Below are 25,790 nucleotides of genomic sequence, written 5' to 3'. Positions count from 1 at the left end.
TGTATACTAGATACATTTCTCCCGATCTAAATCTTTGCGACGTCTTATTAAACAAATTGCTACCAATTCAGTTTACAATTACATACAACGAGCGGTTGGCTGCAGTTACGTGCGAATTGAACCCTTCCTGCTGTTGCGTCACGTTGCAGTATCCATTGTCTTACAGATCTTGTTTTCTTATCTCTCGAGAATACAAATCGGTTTTAATCCTTACTTCTCTTATTTGAGAGATAGGACTTACGTGTATAAGTTGTTGATCAGATTATTATTAGCACAGCTTTTCAGATTTCTGATTTAATTCTTGAAGCAAGAAAGGAGAAGGGTTCCAAGAGGTGTATAATAAGCTATGTTATAGAGAGTGACTCCCGTGTAATAGAGGTCGAGCCTATTGCTTTAGACCATTCTATTGTAATTCATGTTTACTATATGTACTCAGAAAATTCCGAAAAACGAATCACATGATCAACGAGACAGTTTTGGTCTTTGACTATTCTGTACATACCTACATACATAACCTCACGGCTGTCTCCCATGGGGGTAAGCTGAAACAATGGAACGCCAATTGCTACGAATCTTATATACCTCTTTCGCTTCATCGACAGTCCTCAGTCTGTTGTGTTAAGGGTACTTAAAATTTTTATGCTGTACATAAAAACGAATTTATTTCTTCTCGATTTTATCTTAGACTCCGTGTTGAAAACATCGACACCTTATCACTACAATCTTTCATTCGTATCCATTATTTAACAGCTCACAATATTATGACTAGAGATAGAGATTAATGTTTTTTTTTCCAAACACAAAGCCCAGATACAATTCTGTCGACACTTACTTTATACTAAGTAATGGTTATTATAGGAATCTGGAATCTAGATCTAATACGAATTGCTCTATTCATCCATTTTGATGTTATCAGCAGTGCGATCGTGGACTCGGCTAGTGTTTCCGTGCAGGGGCCTTAGTCTGCTATTACAATTGTGTATATATAGGGATGGAGCTATACAACCTACATAGCTCCGTCCCTCTCGCACTGCTCATTTTATTGTAATGTAAGGCCCCAGGAGATAAGTGCATCTATTTTATTTATGTAATACATTACATAGCATTAGTATGCTGTTGGTGAAATGAGATGTAATTTTGCAATTTGTTTTAACCTCTTTGTTTGGTTTATTGTTCTTTTTTTCCTGTTTGGAGGTTATTTATTGGTAGCCATTACATGATTGGGTATAAAAGTCTGAAGTTATATAATAACCTAGTATTTGTATTATGTTATTGTGTTTCTGTTTCTGAATTCTGAGCAGTGGATAACGATTTTGTTAAATACCTATGAGAGTAAAAATGGCATAATGACTTCATCAGAATAACTAGGCCAGTAATAACAGTAGATAATGTATTATTTGTTACTTACTAACTACTGTCGCACTTCCATCCGCTCTGCTCGGCCCCTATTAATCTCAGCGTCATGTTTTATATTTCGCTTTCTCAATAAATGGACTACCCAACACTAAAATATTTTTTCAAATCGAACCAGTAGTTCCAGAAATTAGCGCTAATAAATAAACAAACACATCAGCTGTATACAATAAAAATAAAAACATAGTACAAGTGCAAGATGTGTTTCAAAATGTGTTAGTTTGTTATTGTCATCAACACAATTAGGCAAAATAAAATTAAAAATCTTAATCAAAATCAGAGCACACTCGGACCAAAACAAAGAGAACTACTCGTAGATACTGAAGAAGAAACCAGTTTACGAAACTAAGACAACGGACAGCATAAAAATTCCCAAGCAAGCCTTACTGAAATCAAAACCAACTTAACTTTGCAGTTCAGAAAATGAACCTTAAAAACATTCTATGAGAACTTATCTTTGGATGAGGATAGAGAATTATTTGTAGTTGGGTGTAAATGTAAGTTTGTTTGCACACTTAAACAATGGTAGTAGAGGTAAAACACGACAATGGGAGTTATCAGGACATCTTTATGAAGAGTGCGCGTCAGTAAGTCTATGGGATGCCATGTTGCAACATAGTCCGTCGAATGAATAGACATAGTATGTCTATAGGTATCTACACTTGAACGAACAAGATAAACAATAGAATGGTCTAAAACAATTGAACGTTTCTTCTTAAAAAGTTTATTGAAATCGCATTCACGATGTAAAGGATGTTAGTTAAAGAAGTTATTCAGTGTGAATTTGGGTTAAAGAGCTGCTAGAATCTAGTGGCTCTTTGCTATTTGGTCTAAACTGACCGTTGAATATGGGGAAAGATCATACAAAGCGAGTGGTTTAAAAGAATCTAGATACCAATAGAGAAATAAATTAACTACCCGTTTTTTTTTTGAGGTGGAAAAGTCATCCATGTTTTCTCCCGCGTTGGGCGAGGTAAATTGTCGGACCTTACACTTAAAAACCACCGTGTTCTTACTCTTGCTTTACGAGCCGAAGCCCCGGTAACCCGCTAAGCAGTCCGCAGCTCCGAAGATTGACAACCTACCTATCTACCTACCTACTGGCGAAAAGATGATGATCATTGGAGTGACATGCTATGATGGCCATATGATAAAATTGTGGTTTAGCTGTCACAATAACTATAACTGCCTGTCAATTAATTGTACAATAATATGAAATGTCGTATTTGGTAATAATCGAGCAACAGATACAATAATCAAATCTTTTCACATAAGTGCACATGGTGACATATCGAGGTATACAATATCCAGTTTACCTTGGTCTGGCTTTGAATGATCTTTCCCCACATTTGACAATCAGTTTATACTGGTATGGGTCAATCTTTTAATCTGCCAATGCATTTAATTTAGTGTGTGATTACGGGCAAGTTTCTCACTGTACATATTACCAAATAGTTACGTTTCTTTATCTTTGCCTAAGTCAGTGCCGTTTGAATAGATGTGCACATGCATTATTCTGTAGTTGGGCAACAAATAGTTTGCCCATTTACGTTCAGCTGTTTAACTGCAAGCTTCATATTTGAAGGTGACGGCTATGCTAAAATATTACGTGAACTTTGCATATTATTGCTATTTTGACGCCGCTTACACTGTCGGTGTTAAGTACTTGATTTATTTTGGTGGTGCTATGAACTTCAGTGCGGTTTTGTAGTGAAAGGAGTAATATTGAGTTCTATGATAAAAGTCGAAAGAATCAGTATTGTTTGTTCTATAAAGAAGAAGATTAGGAAATGTTCTCTGTGTTAACTTCTTGCAAGAGTACCTATGTTTTTAAAGAAAGATAAGCAATCATCGACATTTGCAATATAAAAAATCCCCTCATCTTCTATATAAAGCAAACATTACACAAATATAATGCACTTATCTTTACCCAATGCATTTATAGATATTTGTGCGCACAACAATTAAAACAAATCAAACAGAAGATTAGCCTTTTACCAATTAGAACATGATCGTGAAATAAAATAAACAGTTTGGTAACATCAATTAACAGTTTCGCAACCATTTGCATTACATACACAATTCACATTGGATCATTTCGTAATTGCATTGCAGAGTTCTCAGATAGTGGCCAGTGACCCGTCATTACTTATTAAATGCGTTTAAATGACCGACTGCGTCGCTTCGTGCGAAGACGTCCAGGGTAATGTGGCGAAAGATTAAAATTGTCTGTCGTTAAATATTTTAAATTGTTTATAGTGACTATGTTTTGTAAGACAATTGTAACTGCAATTACTTTTTTGGTTCTATGGGGTATAATGTATCCGAAGCTGCGGACTACCTAACGGGTTTACCAGGGCTCCGGCTTGAAAAGCAGGAGTAGGAACGGGGTGGTTTTTAGTCAGTAAGAGTCTGACACTCCCTCTCGCCTCGCCCTGGCGAGAGAAATCATTAGATGATTTTCTCCCCCTTAAAAAAGGGGCATAAAGTCGTTATAATATTCTTTTATATCCGATCAAATGAACAAAGTAAATTCAATAACAAACTGTGTCATTTTGTTAATAGATTGAAAAACAATTATAATTAGAGAAACTACTGGACATTTTGAATATCTTCAGTACTTACTTTAGATGTAAATTAAGAGTGAAGGAAGTTTCACTCTATGTATTTTTATATTTGACTAGCTACTTCCGCGCGGTTTCACCCGCTCTGCTTGGCTCCTATTGGTCATTGCGTGATGTTTTATAGCCTATAGCCTTCCTCGATAAATGCACTACCCAACACAAAAATAATTATTCAAATCGGACCAGTAGTTCCGGAGATTAGCGCGTTCAAACAAACAAACAAACAAACAAACTCTTCAGCTTTATAATATTAGTAAAGATATGTACGTTTTTGTGTGTATCTTTATGTTTATACGTTTTACAATTTATTAATTTAATGTTTCCTTTGTAACGGATCGTTTACAAATAAATCAATTAATCCAAACTATTGAAAGTACAGTCACTTTAAAGATATGTTTTGATACGGAACCTTTGATACGCATGTGAACCCTACGCGTTGACCCTTTTATGAAGTTATTTCAATTAAAGATGATTCGATTTAGTATATTGTTTGAATGTGGGTCTCTAATGCATTTATTTGGTAACTCACGTTTTGTGTCAGTTTATATTGTTTGTTTTAATTACTTTTTTATTAACTGGATGTAGTGAGAAATATATTCTTACTCGTTACTTAAATGTGTGTATATCGGCACGCCTTTTATCCCCGAATGGATAGAGGTGCAGATAATGGCACGTAATGCCAATGTACAATGTATACACACTTGTCACCATTTGTGTAATAGGGGGTGAGCATATTACCATACACTGGGCACAATTCCTAATTCTGTGCTACTATTGACATTTTTGAAGAATCTAAAAAGTCTACTAATACTGTGCCTGACCCGGGGATCAAACACTTTTCCCGACAACCACACTTGCGACCCCTCGACCAACGAGACAACTTTAAATCTAATTTGTATTTGGTCCTATTAGTCAAAGTCAAATAATTTATTCTAATTAAATCATAAATACTTAGGTACTTTTGAAATGTCAACCAACAATGTACAACTGTATGATTCGGCACTTGTCGCTATCAGTCAGTAACCTGATGTTTATTTGTTCCAGGATGACCTAAAACCCAGAGTACCGCTGACGAGGTTCACATGTCTAGGCCGAGGCGCAGGGTACTATGCTGATGTGGATACTGGCTGCCAGGTATTGTCTTTGATTTACTTAATCGAAGGAACAATCTCCAACTAACCCAAGCTTTATAATTTAGAGTGTTGTATACGATTTGAATCTGCCGTCTGTATCTGTAACTATGGAATAAAAATAAAATAAAATCTCCCACAGATTATCCGCCTAAGATTACAGACAGAACATTTTAGTTTTACATTGACATTTACATGTAAACGCTTTTGAAAAATCATCTTATCGCTGGTGTAAATTGCATAAAATATCGTTCAATAATTTTTGAGTTGGAAATATTAATTGAAATGATATTTTAACATCGTCATCGTACCTATTACTTGTAGTATATAATTTTATTTTTTTATATAGCTCTTTCTTATACTATACTACATAGAATGGATAATACGTATCGTTTTTTAGTAATTACCTTTATTATGAAAAATATAATAACCAATTACAACAAAGTTCATGACCTACCTTTTACAAGTAACCAAAACCTAGAACCATTACCACGGGGTCAAAGACTCGATAAAAATTGTATGTAATTCACATCGACCTTATATAACAAGTAACAAGTCACTTTGAATCACGAAGTTTTATCTGTCGATTACGTTTAACGCAATTAGATATGGCTATTATAGCAATTAGCTACCGGATGGGTTGTTCACACTTATACGGTCGAGTACAGGAGGTGTTGTGGTCGGATACTGCAATGAGAAGAGAATTACAATTAATTAAAGTTGGCCTGATTGCTTTGTGTAAAGTTTATAAGGTTAGGTTTAATTGAAAGAGGTTTTTAAGTGTGAATGTGAAGCTTATGTAAGGTAATGGTACCTTCATTAATAAAACTATTGCTTTTGAATTATGTAGGAAGGAAAACCAAAAATAATATAAATTAGAAGTTATTCTACTACATGACTTAAACTTAGACTTAAACTTAGTTGAAGATTAAACAAATGAACTTGTATAATTTAATAACTGTTAAGTTTAAATATCCCTTGTGAGTACTTAATAAATTCCTCAAGATAGGTGATATAAATTACTGTGAGACATGATAGGTTAAGTCTTTAACTGCCAACTGAAAACTGTTGAAGGCAAATCCTCTACTAGTGTCGGTCAGCAATGACCGCGTTGGCAGTGAATGTGTTAACTAATAAAAGTAGCGGTTCACTCACGTAAATGCATTGAAAAAATCTTGCACAGAGAATAAATAGAGTAACTAACTATCTGTAAAAGCATAAGTTCACACACTCGTCATAGAAAATCACAAACAAAAACGAGTTATACAATTTATCAATTTATACACGATTCAAAACTACTGAAATGAAAGCTTTTAAACGAAATATCATTGTGCACAATAAAGAAGCAACCAGCGAACTATTCATTCATTGCAATTCATTCATACAACAGCAACATATACAAAGAGACCGACACACTGTGACAGTCACTTCTCATATATACATAATAATTATTATATGTATGAGTATCTGTCACCGAACAGTCGTATTATAAGTACCCATAATAATTTTACTAGCCGATTCATGCGCCGCCGTCAATATATTATACTGAATGGTGGTGACGTGAACACATGTTTCTTATGTAATTTTATTATAAGTAGTCGGTGTTTTAAAAGGGTTTTACAACATTTTAATTTTGTATGAGAAGAAATTATTTTTGGTACTCAATGAACACGAAGTAGGTAATTCTTTGTCAATTTCTTATTAGCGAAATCATATACTTAAAGATACTTTTCAAATAAAAGTAAAGACACATAATAAGTTTTTAAAATAAGTATCGTGAGACATACTAAATTAACTAAAAATAATTGTTTACTTACCTAAATATATTGAGAAAAGCTAGCCAGTAGGCGCGCGCGCTACTCATGATGGAGAGTTGCTCTGTGACCCGAAACTAGTAGAGATTTTCTCAATATATTTACGTGAGTAAACTATTATTTTTGGTTAACATATGCACATGTTACCTTTTTGAAAATAATCGTTTCGACGAAAAGCTTTTAGTGGTATGATATTATTATACTATGCACTTACATAAATGAAAAACGAATAATGTACCATTTTTTGCTAATCAATTAAAGTGTAAACAATATCTTGAACTTAGTCGCAAAAAATAAAGATGCAAAAAGTGCACTTCCAGCTAATGTACCACTTACATAAGAAATGGTCTAATCGTGTTGTTATTGCATACTTAGGCACGACTAGTACTTTTTATGATTAACTTGAATATCAGAAATAGATAGATAAGATAGGTAAGATTAGGGTTGTCACTGACCCTTAACACAGAATAAATTGAATTTCAGTATTATACTTAAGAGTCAACTGCCATGTTTCCATAGTTCTTTACTGTCCTTCTACTACAGTGATAACACTTTCTTAGCTAGACTCGTTCCCAAATCTGTTACTTTCTGACGCGTACAAAAATATCATATCATATATCAAATATCATATCGCGTATATTATCATATGACAACATAAATAAAATTTTTATTGATCTTGTATAAATCACGATTAGGTATACACATTCCTTTGCCTACAGGATGTGTTTGCGCCCACGCAGCGAATGACCACGCCATATAAGGGCCCTTCTTATAGCCTTATGACACGTCAAAATTACGTAAGATTTTTACCTTTAATTGGTTTTTCGGTACAAGATGAATCAACTTCAGTCATGTGAGTATGAACCACGTGATTTCAATTGATTTACAACTATTTAACAACAATTTATTTAAATTTAAAAATATTGTGGTCCTTCGATACGCGGATTCGATATCTGAGGATAATTTATATTTCTGGTTTTGTGAACCTTGGTTGCATTACACACATACATACTTATACAGAATATTATATAAAAAAAATATGTAGACGGTATGAGAGCTTTCGATCCCTTAAAATTTCTGGGCGAATTCGTTGACTCTGTTCGACATACACTAAAATTGTACTTTTTTTTCTATAGTAATACTTATTTTGTCATTTTGTAACAGTATATCTCATCAAATAAGGGCAATTAATGCTGCAATTTCCTTTTGCGGATGAAAGGTAATTTAGGTATGATGAAATTCCCAAACAAATAAAACATTAATAAGTCCGATAATTAATAATATGTTCTACAGATCGATTTCAGAAGTCACGCTTTATATTTAATTACTTATACGAGTCCTCTTTAAAATGCTATTTCGAAATAGTAAAAGTCTGATTATACTTCGTGAAACTTTCATTAATATTTGGCCTTCGTCCGTTACGATTTAGGAATAATGACTGGTGCATCCTTCAGCCATCGAAATGATTATTGGCAATCATTTTGCAAACACTTGATTCCTATTATTATTATAACTGTTGGTAATTGCTTTTAAAGTCTTTCTTCTTCGATTAATTGGTTTTTAAAGGCCAGGAGATCAACCTCACCTTACAGTACCTAATAGCTTTTATCTTCAAATGTATCTACATAAGTACCTATTAATAGTATCTATAGTAATTAAATCGGATGCAGAAGTCGCAGCTGCATTTGAAAACTTCTTTTCGGACGTTCCTGTGTCCACTACTAAGTCTTTGAACTCATCTCCCACAGTTGCAGAATCTTTACTAAAAGAAAATGTTGCAGCTTGCAATTTAGGCTTCTCTTTCGAACACATAGATTATACAGATATTGTCAAAACGTTCCATACCTTGAACAAGAAAAAGACTGCAGATCTGTGGGGTAATTCAGTGTACATTACCGGCTCTGTAATAGATATTGTAGCACCCGTATTAGCTCTAATCTTTAATAACTGTGTCGATCGTGGTGTGTTTCCTGATCTCATGAAGAATAGTAAAATAACTCCGTTATTTAAATCGGGTAGTACTTCTGACCCCACTAACTTTAGACCTATTTCAGTACTACCTACATTCAGTAAAATTTTTGAAAAAATTATTCTACATCAGTTGCAAAGATTCTTTAATAGAAATAAATTATTACATGGAAACCAGTTTGGTTTCACAAGGGGTCGTTCAACAACTGATGCCGGTGTTGAACTTCTTAATAACATTTATGATGCTTGGGAGGACTCGGCCGACGCATTGGGTATTTTTTGTGACTTATCCAAGGCGTTCGATTGTGTCTCTCATGAAACACTGATCAGGAAGCTATCCCATTATGGAATACGGGGCAGCTCTCTGGATCTTCTTATTTCATACTTGAGTGATAGGATTCAGAGAGTCGACATTAACGGAAAAGTTTCCTCCGGGTCTATTGTTAGGATGGGTGTTCCGCAGGGGTCAATTCTCGGCCCGTTTCTTTTTCTTATTTATATTAATGATTTACCTTACCTTGTGAAGGATAACCATGGGATAGTACTGTTTGCTGATGATACATCTTTATTGTTTAAACTCAAACGTGGACAATTAGTCAGTGATCATGTAAATAGTGCTCTCTCAAAAATAGTACGCTGGTTTAGTGCCAATAATTTATTACTTAATGAATCAAAAACTAAATGCATTAAATTCACAACACCAAATGTTAGACATGTGAAAACCAGCGTGCTAATCAAGGGCGAGGAGTTGGACCCTGTAGATTCAACTGTCTTTTTAGGTATAACTCTGGACGCTAAGCTACAGTGGGCTCCACACGTAGATAAGTTGTCGAAAAGGCTCAGCTCTGCAGCATATGCCGTTAAAAAAATTAGAAATTTAACCGATGTAAATACAGCGCGATTAGTATACTTTAGTTATTTTCATAGTATCATGTCATATGGTATCCTCCTGTGGGGAAATGCTGCTGACATTCAGTCTGTCTTTGTGCTGCAGAAAAGAGCCATTCGATCAATTTATAATCTTAGTCCGAGGCACTCTCTTAGGGAACTATTTAAAGAAATTAATATATTGACTGTTGCTTCTCAATACATTTATGAAAATGTAGTGTATGCTCACAAAAACATTAATTTATTCAAAAAGTATTGTGATATACATAATATAAACACTAGAAGTAAAAACAAATATATTGTTCCCACTACTAGACTTAAGAAAATAAGTGGTTCGTTCAGATGTCAATGCATACGCTTTTACAATAAAATTCCCAGCGATATTCAAAGTTTGAGCCTGAATAAATTTAAAAATGTTATTAAAGAAAAACTGTATAGTAAAGCTTTTTATAAAATTAAAGACTACTTAGATGATAGTCAGGCTTGGGAGTGAGCCGCTATAATGTCCACACAGGTCATGTTGACATGTTTGTAACACAAGTTACATTTTTATACAATTTGACATGATATACATTAATATCATTCGATATTTTTTTTTTTTTACATATTGTTTTTAAAATTGTTAGTTTGAGGACCGTGCGAGAGTTTGCCTAGTCATTTCACTTTTAGTTAATTATATTCTGACAGTGTGAGCATTTGTGTGGCCTACCCAAATGTTCTTTTGGTTAGTATTGTTCGTCGGATCATTCAGCAACAGCCGTCAGCTGAGCTAATTGTAAACTGACACATGCGTGCTGCCATCTGAACAGGTCCGCTCAAACTGCTGTGGTTCTTTCCTCAAAAGACCACTACAGAATAAACTTGCACGGTTCTCCGACATCTCTAATTGATTTTGTCTGGACTTTAAAAGAGACTATGACCTCTGAGTTTGTTTCGGCATTTCTTCTCAGAGTAGTCAGATAGGAAATGCCGGCCTCATCTAGCTATTTGAAATATTGACGTGTAAAAGTGTTATTTTATAATCTATTTATCATTTATCATTATTTATCATTTATAAATTTAAACAAAGCCATTGCGAATAGATTTTTCTCTGGGATAGTATGTAGAATATTCTAGTTATTTTGTAATGGCAAAAGCAACTGTTGTCATCATCATCATCATCGTTTTAGCCACAAGACATCAGCCCTGCTGAACATAGACCTCCCTCAATGACTTGATAGGCCCGTTGGACAGTTCTATGTGAGAACATACTTTCTGATCTCATTGACACAATTAAATAAATGTAATGATAAGTACAGAAACAGTTACTTCACATGTTTAAAAATCAAATATACTTATATTTAGCTCAAGTCGTCTAACCAAAATGCATTTTTAATACAGGTTGCAAACACTAATCTCATTGTAATTACTAAAACATTTTATATTCATTCGCTAATCATTTCAAATTAAGCATTAATCATCGATCCACTCAACCATTTGAAGGTGCCAAAAGATTTTAGTAGCAATATTTTTAATCGCATAAAAGAATCAATTTTGGTAACTGTCAAAATATGACTCAATACAGTGTTGAAATGTCGTAAGTTTAAAGATGTATAATTACTGGAGGCGCATTTAAAGAGTTATCATGAGTGTAACCTTGGAAACTTCTGAATTTAAGAGATTTATGTCTTTTGATATATTATGTTTCGCAACATCAAGGCTCCGTAATAAGGGTCCCTTGGGTATATTTATGGGAGTTTAATCGTGACATTGTTTGTTCGCTGTTGAAATAAATGGCTGCATATTGGAAATGTCAAATTTTGCATCATTCGGTCCTCGTTGCTAACTTGTTGATCTAGTGTTCTCATGCATGACAAGTTACACATCAATTCAACTATTATAGGATTGTTGAGTTTCTCAAGGCCAACTGAAATATCACCATTTTCAAGGTTTTAAAAAAGAAATGTCATCGGTATCTTACACTAATTTGAACGTCATAAAACTAATGGATGTTATATTATGACAATAAACACAAATAAATTATAGAGCCAATATAAAAATGCGTAAGATAATGTAGCTAGTATCTTCAGAAAATGACTTTTTATTGTCACTTTTGTTGCTTAGCATCAGTTCCATTTTTGTTTGTCCACAAAATATTTTTATATAAAGAGTTATAAAATTATCTGCCTCGGCTTTATTGGGAGGATATGTTGTGTTTAAAGATTACAAGAGTGAAGAAATTTCCTACCACGTACCAGTATATTCAATTTAAGATTAGAACGCTTTTATTTCAATATCAGAATCCGTAGGAAGAATAATAGAATACCTTTTTAATAACCAATACATTGGCTACGGGCCCAAACAATAAAAAGATAGTACACTACACATCTAGCTATACAAAACCAATTTATTATTGTCTCGCTTTATACTATCGTTGTGAACATTCAAAGATCAGTTTATACTGGTTTGCTTAGCTCGATTTGTAACAGTGTGCACATAAAAAAAGATATCTCATAACTTTGACACATTAATAGATACTTTGGGTCGTAAAGTGTAGAGTTTTATTGATTTGAAGTTATTTGCTTTGTTATAATATTGGTTATAAACGCCTCCGTACTGGTTATAATTTGACATACGGTCTGTAGATGGGTCTATGTGTGGGCGATGGTGACATGATCTCATTGTGTATACTGTATATGGAATTAAAATAATTAGAATTATTGAGTAAATCTATTGGTCTTTAAAGTATAAAGTATACTACCTGTATTTTTGTTAAAGTTATTTATTTTATCCCAGAAGCATCTCATTCCCTCCTCGCAGGCGAACGCGAGTGATGTTATCTATATAGCTCGGCAAACATGTTATTGTAGTTTTTCTAACAAAACTGTTAGGCCACGCCCTTTTTCAGTTAGCAATCTTTGTTATCCTGTTAGCTAACACGAAAACATGGCGCTGCGGACCCGGCTTTAGAGAATTTATGCCTGTCTTTTGCTTACTAACCCTCTAATGAAAACTACCTATAGATTCCATCAAGATTGAGATAGGTAAAGGATCAAATAATGTATCAGAGAGATTGTAAAAAATACCTATATATATTTTTTAAAGAGTAATGATGGAGCTTCTTACTCGTTCTTCTCCATTCGAAGCTACACTTTGGAACGAGCACCTAGTTTCACTGACAGACACACTGCAGGACTATGCAATATGATGTTTCAAAAGTGCCTAATTAAGGATTAACAGAAAATAAATGCTTTGACTTTGAAATTGACTACAGAAACAAAACAATTATTATAACTAGCTATTAACAGTCGTATTGTAATTAAACTGTGCAGTGATCCTTGATAATATAATGTTGATTAAAAGTTTATTAAAACATTCTTTCAATGCAACATGTCTGCCTCTTACAGCTGTCAAGCAATCATTTCGTTTGCCCTCGACTTGCCAAAGTAATTATTTACTTGTATATATTTATCATGTTTAATTAAGTACCTACCTGTGTTTGAGAATGTGGATAGAATTTGAGGGAGACTGTAAGACATTGAAGGATGTTGCTATTTGAAGCTGTTAGTGGCTAATTGATGCGATGTGTCAAAATGCCACCACCCGATGGTAAGCAATCGCCACCGCCCAAGGACATCCGACAAACCAGAGGCGTTACAAGTGCATTGCCTGCCCTTTCGGTTTTTTTTTTTTGGAGGGGAGAAAATCATCCAATTACTTCTCTCGCCTTGGGCTGCTTCGCAGAAGGAGGAGACGGCTTACCCAGCCCCGCTTTTTCGCGTTAGGAACTTAAGGATTGTTGAGGAATCTGGGATTGGGAAGGGCGTAATTGGGATTGCGGTTATCTCAGTCATAAAACGCAAGCGTTGTTTTACGTCGGTTTTCTGTGAGGCCGTGGTATCACTTCAGTCGAGCCGACGCATTCGTGCCGAAGCATGGCTCTCGCACACTTAAAAATCTTATTAAAAGCAACACTAGATTACCTAGTAAACATGCTCACAACCTGTCGTTTTATTTTAGTCCATTAAGAAGGTCACACACATTAGTTTGTTATTCAAAGATCGTCTCGTGATTTATTCTAGCCATCGTCAATACGTCTGCGTCTGAGTTAACCAAAAGCTGTCTAGATCTTTATTTTTACTACCTATTCGAATTAATTGCATTAATTTTGTATTTGTCTTTGTTTAAACTGCGTATTGGATTAAATAATATATTTATCGGCTCTATAATTAGTTATTTAATATAAATAAATGTAGATTATTTAATTATGAGATGAGTTTAAATTCATTCATGGAAATCAATTCCACACTAAAATCTAGATCTACTACGTACTAGTATTATAATCTTAAATTAACATCGCTTTGATTAACACAGGTGCCAATTATTTTATTTTTTTATAGTTTCCTTACTACTTTTGAATCTATAAATTAAACATACTGTTTGTATTATGAAACTTGCAAAAATGAGCATTAACTTCTGCATAATGAGACATATTGTACCATTGATTTTGATAAACATAGAGACAGATTCAGTAGCAGTCGTCGCATCGTATGTCACGCAATGTTCCTCATGAATATGACGCTCTAAGATAGCTTGAAACTAGTCGAGATCCTAGTCAAACAGTTACGTAAGCAAGTCGAAAACCATAATTATTAATTTATTATATCCCACGAAAGTTATAAGACAATTCTTCAATTGTAAGTATGTATGTTGTCTCTCTATCTTCATAGAGAGATGGTAAAAAGGAGAAATTGTTTTCACTACTTACTAGTTGTGCCATGAAAAAAAAGAACTAAAATGGTACGGTAGTAGACAAAACAAAATAATTATTATATGAAAAGTACTTTTCTCAATTTTTGGAAATAAATTACTGAGACCTAGACCCAGTAACATGTTGGCAATGCCTCACACATAAACCAATGGAGCTTTCAAAACAATAGACCATTTATTTTTAATGATCATGAAACCAAAATTAAAACAAAAACTGTAATAGCCATTTTACTCGTACAGACAATGTATGCAATGTAATACATACCTGTAAAATAATTGTTTCTACTCGCATACAACAAAGATAATCTGGTAAATACGTAGTACATGTTATTATAAACATAGTTATAAATATCCTTTGTAATAAAACCTCAATTAACCTTAATGGCTCTAGTTAGTTAACAGACTTTTTGTTTTATTTTTATGTTTTGTAAATTAGTAAATCGGTTGAGATTTGATTGGGTTAATTGGCGATTTGTCAAGTTTAAAAAACAATCAAAACACATTAATTTATTTATTATTTGGCATTTTCAAGTTTTTATCATAAAACAGCTTGTCATAATCGTCTGTCGGATCATGTGCCACCTCTTTGCAAAAGGTAGTACCGTATTCATAAGGAGTCCTAGACCGTTGGAGATCACTGAAATTAAAACGGTTCAAGTATATTAGAGAGCGCGTAATGTTTTTATCTAACTATTTTATGACTTCATTTCTTTATCTTCCTCATCTGATTTTCCATCGGTACCTCTACCTACACCCTTTATACTAAAACTTGATTAACCACACATGTTCTTACTCGTACACACTAAACGACACTTGCACCCAAATGGCAAAATAATTACAAGCATAATTAACGTAAACATAATTGTAATCAAGAAACAAGTACATCAGATTGTGGTGCAAAACTTAAAGCTAAAGGTCCAAACAATAGGGTTCGCACGCCACTGTTACACGGGGACAAGCAAACGGTTCCAGTGGCAACCCTGACCTATACACGCGGGCGCATACCTAGCGCTGTCGCGAAGGCACGAAGATCGATCGATGTAAAAGTAAACGTTTTAGCCTTGTTTCGTAGAAATGTGACCGTACCTTCTACCATTTTGAAGATTGCAATTATTATGATCTTAGGAACTTTTATAAAGAAACAAATTATTGGTAGATATTATTTATTTTCTACTAGCTGAACCGGCAAACTTTGTAAAATGTTTTTCACCTTTGAAACCTTCCCTGGACTTTTACAAATAATTCAAGACCAAAATTAGTTGTACTTAAAAGGTTTTTAATACAATCCTACTTTTTAAAAACCCATTCAAAATGTTTTTGAGTAGTCATGCAATACAATTGCCATTACAGTCGTTCCAATACTTTTGTTAAAATATTTAATTTAACCTGTAAAAAAGGTCCCATCTTCGTAAAATCATCTTAAAACAGGAGTACCACAAGGCTCCATTCTGGGTCCATAAAACAAATTGTATTCCACTGTTTTGCCAGTGAACCTTATCTCAGCATCAGCTTTTGTTTTTAACTCACAAATGACACGCAAACCCATTGTTATGAGTTTATTGTGGTAGTTTAGCAATAGCTACGAAATGAGCCGGTGACACTTGCGTTTTTGTATTGCACTAGTGCGGAAACAATGACTAGATGGAAGCTGGTAAGTGAAAAGCGATAGACGATTGAATTTTGTGTTCATTATTTCAATGTTACAGCAGACACCTGCACTTTAACAGATTAGGAAACTGTTAAGGCAATTACCAGATGTATTAGCATCCATCAATACTAATGATAAAATTTACAATCACCATGCCACTTGTATCAATCAATTCACATTTTTGCATACCGAAAATCCAACCATGTATTAAAAAAACATCATTTATCTTACACCTGACGATGTCCATACCGCAACCGCTTATAACCTAGAGACATTTGAAAACAGTACTCAATGTACTGTGAGAGTATTTTTTCGGCACATAATAATCCTAATGTCATGTCGGTTACCAAATCTCTGCAATGTTATGAAATGTATATTGCAAAATTGATTTTACTGCTACTTAAATAATGTTCGTGGGTGCAGAACATCTAAAACAAACCGACATAATTGTTTGAATAAACGAATTTGTTCAGACTGCCTCAGGGCACCTACCAGGGTCCCATACGCAGTCAAGAGTACATATGTTTGTATTTGTTGATCACATCATCATTAAACAGTGTCCGTGGTCCGTTTGAAGTGAATGTGGAATTCCTTTTGGAAGACTAATGACCCTTCATGTTTATTACTTTAAACATGTTACTTAGTTGTTAGTAGCCTTCATTTGAACATTAGACTTAATTAACGTTTTCATAGAAAATACATACCACTGCACATTACCTCACGCTTTAGCCCCACCTAAGCCTAAATTGTAAAATATAGGACTACTAACTACACATTTTGATTAATAAGTCAAAAAGTGTTCAAAGTCGAATAGTCTTCGTAGTCGCACTTTTTCTAATTAAAAAAGATTCACCAAAAAACAGAGATCACAATCTATCTAATTAAAACTAAGCAGGTATACATTACATATTTACTTACCGGAACAGGAAAAATAGATACAACGTTATACAATGATTATGAACCCTAATCCTCTAATAAATCTAACTGCTATTACTAGACCGTAGAAATATTTCATCAGCACATCAGTCACGGTCATCATCTTTAAAGACCTCTGCAGCTTCTACTACTTACTGTACATCGTTAACTGATTCGTCTCGGTCACTTTCTGCGCCTTCATCACATTACATAATTACAACACATGAATGAAAATGTAAATCCTTATTACCATAATAACTCTCACTGGCTTCGATCTCATTCACGACTACTGGCCCAGTTGCTTCACCTTGAACTTTACGATCATTTACTTGTACTGCGGTAATCGCCCCGTACAGTACCGGATCGAATTTAGCAACGCTCTCTCTTAGTATGTAATTACTCTTTAAGCACTAACTGTCTGCATGCAATATGATTTTTCTGAAGTTAATACGTGCGGAAAGGAGGACCTTGTTTATATTGGTAGGTCTAGGCTAGTCATTACTAGATTGCATAAGGTCTTAATTTCATAAAAACCATGGTAAACTAGTCTGTTAAAATTATTTAAATAGAATTTATCTTCAGGCAGTTAATCTTGTTTATTGAATTATTGGTTCTCTTGATAACATCAACATTGTAAGTAATGTAAACGGATTCATTGATTGAATTTTCATTAATCAGATGATCTTAAATTCACGACTTCTATTGGTAATTGTATTCTTGGATCTCCAAATTTAAAAATCAATCGTAATAAAATAATCGTTTTTTTTGCTCTCCTCTAATACTATTGTCTGATTTATTTCGTTGCGGGATGCAAGACAGGGACGCATCGAACTTTAGGGTTCTGATGTTTTCATGGTCGTATCTACTGAAGATCCTGGCTTACAGGAATTGCAGCGGTTTTGGGAGGATGTAGCAGCAAAAAAAGTAATAACATAATCCATGTTCCCAAAAGTAATAGAATTTCAAATAAAAAAATCTAGGTAATGTCAAAACACAATCTAGAATTTTCTAAAAATAAATAAATAAGTGTTATACACACTTGTTTTACCCGGTAAAGCTTGTAGCAGTTGTAGCGCAAGTCATAAAGAGGCAGCAGACGAACCGCGTCACACTTCCAGCGACAGTGATCCACTGAACCAGTTCGTTCACCTTGACCTTATACGTAGCGCTGACGATGATAACCAGCTCCCATCGTGATAAGCGGAGCGATTTATTTAAGCGATACAAGAGGTAAAAATCCTGTGTCACGTGTGATACTTACTTTCTGTTCGATAATTGATTAATTTTATTGTTTCTGTTACATGCTTCAGATTTCTAAAGTCTTAAGCTTTAAGATTTTAATTGTATTAACGTTTTAAAAGTCTATATAAATATGGTCTCTGTTATTTATGTGTGTAATATACTGAAAAATGTATGGATCGACATCCACAGAGAGAATTACAAAGCAATACACAATTTCGCACATCACAAAATGTTTATCCGCTCACGCTGCTTTGCGTCTTATATCGCTGCGCTTATGAACATAGTACTTACCTAACGGAGAGCGAAAGTAAAACTTGCACTTTCGTGAATGACGTTTCGTTTTGTATTGGACACGCTTCTTATGAAGCTTGTGACGAATCAGTCGTCATCTACTGGTGACCCCCTTTTACTGACCGGAGATCTTTGAGACCGCGTTTTCTCTGTACGTTTTTTTCTTTTCATTTTAATCATTGCCCCACACTAGGATTTTCTCGTGTCGTGCGTGCGTTTGCAAACATACAATTTCACATGCAGATGACATCTAGACCCGAAACAGCAATTTGTGGATCACAAAGAGTTGCTTCGTGTGGGAATCTAACTCGCTCCATGTTGTACGACCTGTTGCTCAGCCACCGCTCCAATTTAGACCAAAATAATGTAATCTAGAGCTTTGGTGTGATGGTAAACTAGAATAAATATTAGTTACTCTATCTGGGCTTTTAAAGAGATTGTAACCTTTGAGTTTATTTTGACGTTTCTTCTCGTAATAGTTGGATAGAAAATATCTAATTTTAGTTTTTATTTAGTATGTAGAAATTGTAGGTGCTTAGAAACTGTAGGTTTAAAACATTTTCACAGGAAAACCTCATACTAAATGTGAAGTAAATATAATAATATGAAGAAATCATACCTATTGAAGTAAATACCTTCGTAAGTTTAAATACTAAGACCAGTTTTTATAACAGATAGGTATACCTATGCATGGGGATAATGTCAAGCAACTTATCATCCTCAAGTTTGAGTATAATTTTATTTTAATAACGTGTCAATGTAAGTAGAACGTTGTAGGTCTCACAAAAAACCCATTAAGTAAACATGACGACAGTAAAAACGAAACATTTGAATAAAAACTGACAATGAAATAGTTTTTTTTTTCAATAGCAGTGCAACGCTTTCCATAACCTTTTATATTTAGGGCCTGTTACACAACGTTTGGTTAAGTTGCTATTAGCTTTTAACTGATACGTTTAACTGGTATTTTGTGTGGGAAATGCGTTGAGTTCCACCAGTTAAGTCTAAGCCCCTATTCTTTATTTACTCCAGAACTACCAGAGTGTCGTCAGTACAGACGATACATACCTAAGTTTTTTTGTGATGCGTCTCATCTTATAATTCCCATTTTATGGACATTGACATATTTGCTTTCTAATATGCAATTTAAAAGGCAAGTTGTTAAGTCACTAACCGAAACTGTGTAATCTACGTATTAACAACAATCGTAAGAATCTTACATCCATGTTCTTCCTCTGACCGAATTTTAATTTCAATATTTAATAGTTAATCCGCGAACAATGGTGTGGATCATATGTTTGTTAAGTGTTATTTATTACTTTTACTGTACTAATGTAACATATGATTGTTAATTGTTCCCAAATCATACAAACAAATAAATTAAAAAAATGTGCCCAGACTATACTCGTAGAGGTTACAGAAGTTTTTAGAGTTAAAAATTATATAAGATAGCTACAACATATTAGAAATGTAATTTAAATTGACCTTTTGTAATTAAACAATCGATGTCAATTTTGCACAAACTCAAAAAATGATGCCGATGTTAAAAAAAGCTAATCGATAGTTTCAATTTGTGATTTGTATCTATTTTAACTTAATGAATCGAACAGTTTATTAAAGAAAAAAATATTTATATTCATAGATATAGTCATCAATGTCCAATTCCAAAGGATTTTTTATTTATTGTTCTTAATTGAACTATTAGTTTTAAATCGATTTTCGAAATAGAAAAAACTATATAATCGATTCATTGCTTTAAACAAATTTAGGTTAAGGCAGGCGCCTTCCTCAACCATCAATGGCCATCTAATGACAACAATTATGCCATTGTATGATTACAATTTATTCGATTCTCAATAATCGAATGGGACCGTATCGAATAGATGATTAATCGATTAAGCGGGCTCATGACATATTGATTATCACGGTTTTATAAAAATAAGAACGTGGCCAACTCTGTAAATAAATAATTAAGTCACTTTTAAAAATATATCTACTCTATAGAACTTAATATTGAAAATTGAATTGTGATTGAAAAATGGTGAGATAGATGACATACACATTAGACTCTCTTTCCTGTCTTTCTCTAATAAAAGTAGTAATCATGGAGCTGCCCACAAGCCCCAAAACAGTGGACTGCCTCAGAATAATGATCATGAGTAGAATGGTATCTGGTACCATACTAACCTATGAGCAACCTGTTCACTTGGGTTTTCAAAACGACTAAATCGTATTTTTCTGGGAACACAGACTACGGCAACGACGCTGACGCTGCTTAAGTTGGCATTTGATGACAATAAATGGAAGCAAAAGACCACAAAGCAACTTTAGATAAAGGCAGACGTAGGAATAACTTGTTCTAAATTTTATTAATGAACCAACATCTGGTTTAATCCAATCAATATTTATAGTCTAAGAAGAATAATAATATTGTGATTTATCCAAAACGAAATCCATAAATTAAAATCAAGGTGATCTACATAATACGAGCAAACATATCAAAGTTACCGCGAATTAACAAAGTAAAGTGGTCGTTATACAAAATGCTATCTTCAACGAATAAGGAAGATATAATTTGCATTTTATACTTTTTTACGTGCTCCATACTATATCCGTGTTTATTAATACATTTTATTGTGTATCCAATTAATTTTGAAATAGACTTTTTGTGTGGCGTGAAGCTGTGCCTATTAGTATCTCTAATGATGACATCTATGGAACACACTTTCAATGGTTCTGAACCATTGAAATTGTTGAGCTAGTACACATGGTTACACATTGTGCTTGAAAAAAAAAAATTTTATCATAGTCTTGCTTTATATGTTCTTACCTTACATTTAACGATCAGTTTATACTGGTACAATACCTTGATACTAAGCCATGTTGTGTACCACATATTTACTTCATAAATTAAATTGAGCGATCAAAGAGAACAAGTAATCAATAGCCTAGCTATGACCCTTGTGATTTATTTGTTTGTTGATGTCAAAGGAGAAAAAATCTTGACAGGCTCATTGGTCAAGTTGTTGTGCGTGTAATTGCGGTTCCTGAGTTTTGGTTTAATTCCCGGATGGTACAAAAAGTGCTACTGGGTTTTCCTAAGACGTTGTACGCTTTGAGTTTAGTTGGTCAATTACCTACGTTGAAGTCAAAGTCAAAATTATTTATTTCAAGGGAAGACACTTTTGGACGTCAAAGTAAATATTATAATATTAGTAAGATGTCCATCTGTCGGTTAGTCCTCTAGTTGCTCTATTTGCTCGTTCCAAAGGGTAGATTCCTATAGAGAAGAACGAGCAAGAAACTCCATAGGTTACTCTTTTTCTATCAGATTCACAATATAATACTTGGTTACATTATTGCGTTGGTTCAATTATGTGAGAAAAATTAATGAAAACAATCTATCGAAATGTAGGACAATACATATACATATCTGTTGCAGATCTCGTATTTCTGAGCTACATTTTTTGCTCAACTTACCTACAACCAAAAAAGTCAAAACACAAACACTGAACTTATCATCTGTCTAGACCACACAGTTGGACCCGAAATCGAAAACACATCTTAATACAAAAACTGACATTTGGACATCCGTGAGCTGAACGTGAGAGACACATAAAGATCGGAATGAGGAAGAAGTAAAAACCATCCTGAATGACCTTGACCTGACCATTGTTACCATCGTGACAGACAAACTGACTGAATTATCTCTGCAAGTACTCAATTTGTTATCCGACTTCGCAGATCTAAGAGGTACATCACGCTTGCTGAATCGCCACTTAATATTCCAAGATGGTACTGTACAACTCGAAACTGAAAGAAAAAATGTAATTGGAATGCAAATAACACTGGTTTAGGTACCTACACCAGATCACGGAATATATAGAGCCATTTTAGTTGGTACTGGATCAAATAATAATTCACAAAAGTATTGAATACATACATCAAATATCTGCTATATTAGCTTTGTTCATAAACTATTTTACCAAGAATAAGATCGGGAATGCTTTACGATGTTTTATAATCCTTAAGATGGTATTATCTAATAATTTAAAGAGACCCTGGTCATCGTATTAAACGTTCACCTCGTTATTAACCTCGGTGATCCTAGAAATTACAAAAAACAGACTTATCAATGCAATCGTGGTGTACACTTCACCCAAGGGCCAAGGTATAAGAATCTCATTAATCAAAGTTTTTACACTAATGTAATTATCCTATGTACACATAATTATGTATGTGGTAACCTTCAGCTACTGATAAAACGTGTTAACTTCATTATTAAGTTCTTTTGTACTCATGATGTAAGCAGTAATGATGATATATGCAAAGCTGATATGAATTAAACACGTAATGTAAAAAATATTAAGTGGCGGAGAAACATTTCCGTTGTAAAGAATTTTAATTTTATGAAAAGAATTGGCAGGAAAACATTTTTATATGTATTATCACGCAACTGGAAAAAATATTGCTGAGTCTTTGTTTAAAATAAAAACATTTAAACAAATAGGACATAATGCATGGCCCTATGATACTACCCTGTGGAACTCCATAAGGATTGTCGACTTATTTAAATATGTATACTTTCGTGAAGTGTGACTAACACACGGTACAACGATATTACAAATTACAATTCTAATCATACGTGATTGAGAAAATTATGCTTTAAATGTAAGTAATAATAAACAATTTACCTACACACGCTATCAAAAGCAATTTACAAAACTGAGAAGCGATTTACCTACTACCTATCAATCTAAGTAATGAATTTTGATATTTAGTAATACCCAATAATGCAATTATGTAAAGCTTCACTTATCCCAACTTAAAATTACGAAACAACAAGTCAATCATTGAAAAATCGTGATGATACACCATGATGATGTAGTATTAAAATAATTTATTTGTTTTAACAACAAATGGGTAGGAACTGTAACCTAAAAACTTCGTAACAAAAGCCACAATTAGACAAAAATAAAGGGAATTATTCAATCGTGTTTATGTTGCGTGAGTGAACGTAATTATATCAGTTGCTAAATTAACGCATTGTTTGATCAATTGCAGACTTAAGGCTGTAATAAAAAAATTGTAGACACATTGTTTATTTACCATTCATTGTTATTATCGAAGGTTTTATATCCATTCTTCGTTGCACTCTATACTTATTTTTGAAGAAGCTAATGTCAGGCTCATTTCTTCATGGTATAAGTCTCACCTGATGGTAAGCAATCGTCGCCGCTCATGGCCACCCGAAACACCAAAGGTAACGTACTTATAATTACGTTACCGGCCTTTTGGGGGTTAGGAATTTAAGGGTTGTTGAAGAAGCAGGGATTGGGAAGTGGTGATTGGGTCTCCGGTAACCTCACTCAGACAACGAAACACAATACTATAATTTAATACTCCAATAATGTTAATGAAACAAATGTATGAGTTCTCAAATGAAAGAAATAAATCAAAGCCTTGATTTGATAATGATGTTATTGATGAATAAGCTAATACTGTTAAACATAGCAAATGATAAACTAAAACGTTTGGAACACACAATGAAACATCTAAAGGCGCAGTCAATAAATAAGACAAAACACAATCGTGGTCTACGTGAACAAATAGAATTACTCAAAATAGGTAATAAACGCATAGTTCCACTAACACTGGTTTATCGAAGGACTTGCTTTGATGAGGCTGCACCCATGACCTCTGGGTAATTGGCTATTGTGGTCGGTGTGTATGAAATGAGATTCATTATGGTTTTGTGTGCTGTTATTGAGATGACATATAAATGAGTCTGCGAGGTTGTTGCTGATGGTTGTGATTTAAGGATTTTCAGTTTCTGGTCCACGGCCATGTTAAGTATGTTTATGGTTCTGAATGGTTATGAATCGTTTTCAGTTTACATCATTGTTGTATGTAGGTGAAGTAGATGCAACTGTGATTTATTCTTGTAGTCGAATAATACAAGTATCGTATTGTAGTTAAAGGTGAAGTAGGTACGGTGTTAAATATTCGAGTAAAGTTGTTTTCATAATTTTAGAGTTAGAATATAGTAGTATGAATTTTTTTATTAACGTAAGGTACGAAAATGAAAAAAGTTACTGTTTTGAAGTAGATGCAGAGAAGAAGATGTGTACTGACCCTAATGATGGGTTGATTTATTGAAGTCGGCCAATCAGAGTAACGAACGCGCTTTCGTTTCCTGTCATCCTGTCTCAGTGTAGAAGTGTTTCTTCTTCCATGCAATATTCTGGATGCTGTTGACACAAAACCTTAGATCTAGGCTAACCTCGAACTAACCCATAATATAACCTTGCACATGTCATAACATCGAAGACAAAGCAAAACATAATTGCAATTCAGATTGATGTGCAGATCTTGACACATTAGCCTAACTCACTGACCTGACAGCCTAGTTGCTAACTGCGTTACTTTACAATCGTCTTCAGCATCAAACGACTCGTACAAGACAATGAATAATTGCCACAAATTATAACATTTGCAAAACGCAATCACGCGGACGATTAGGCGTATTTCATAATCATCTACGACGTTTAGGAAATAATTAGTGTGTTTAATACCTTATATACGTATGTACAGAATGTTGCTCAGATGGTTTTTTCTCATAGATGAGTAAGGTTGGGCAAACGTTGATGGTCTGATCGCGTGAAAAGCATGTTTTTGGGCAACAAAAATTGGGGTATGTTTTGAATAAAAACTGTTTCAGAGTCGAATGTCAAAGTCTACGGAAGATTTTCAAATAAACGGGTAATTTATAAATTGATGCAATCTGTGTATGATTGGTTTCATTAGATTCAAAATCATTGGAAATATCTGAATGGATTGTTATATGGGGATATTTGCTAACGAGCTTTTTAAATCAAGAATCAAAATCCAGGCATTCACTTAAATCCGCGCGCGCCTCAAAGAGTCAGGCCACTACAGATGGGGACCAATAGGTCTGCGGACAACATAACAGGTTACCGGGACTCCGGCTGAAAGCAGGAGTAGGAACGGGGTGGTTTTTAGTCAGTAAGAGTCTGACATACCCTCTCGCCGCACCCAAGGCGTTAGAAGTCATTGAATGATTTTCCCCCCTCAAAAAACAAGGCAT

At 34.1% G+C, this 25,790-nt stretch overlaps 1 protein-coding gene across 1 annotated transcript in view; it reads left to right on the top strand.

The window, feature by feature from the left end:
• LOC118276304 (uncharacterized) overlaps positions 1–25,790 on the top strand; it is a 79,536-nt gene that overhangs the window by 38,536 nt on the left and 15,210 nt on the right. The window contains exon 2 of the mRNA XM_035594564.2: positions 5,082–5,171. Within this exon, the coding sequence (XP_035450457.2) occupies positions 5,082–5,171 (90 nt within the window). The remainder of the gene's footprint in view (positions 1–5,081; positions 5,172–25,790) is intronic.

The sequence above is a fragment of the Spodoptera frugiperda genome, chromosome 31 (assembly GCF_023101765.2).
Source record: "Spodoptera frugiperda isolate SF20-4 chromosome 31, AGI-APGP_CSIRO_Sfru_2.0, whole genome shotgun sequence".
Classification (NCBI taxonomy): domain Eukaryota; kingdom Metazoa; phylum Arthropoda; class Insecta; order Lepidoptera; family Noctuidae; genus Spodoptera; species Spodoptera frugiperda.
The sequence above is the reverse complement of the archived record's forward strand: the minus strand, read 5'-3'. Positions and strand labels throughout refer to the sequence as shown.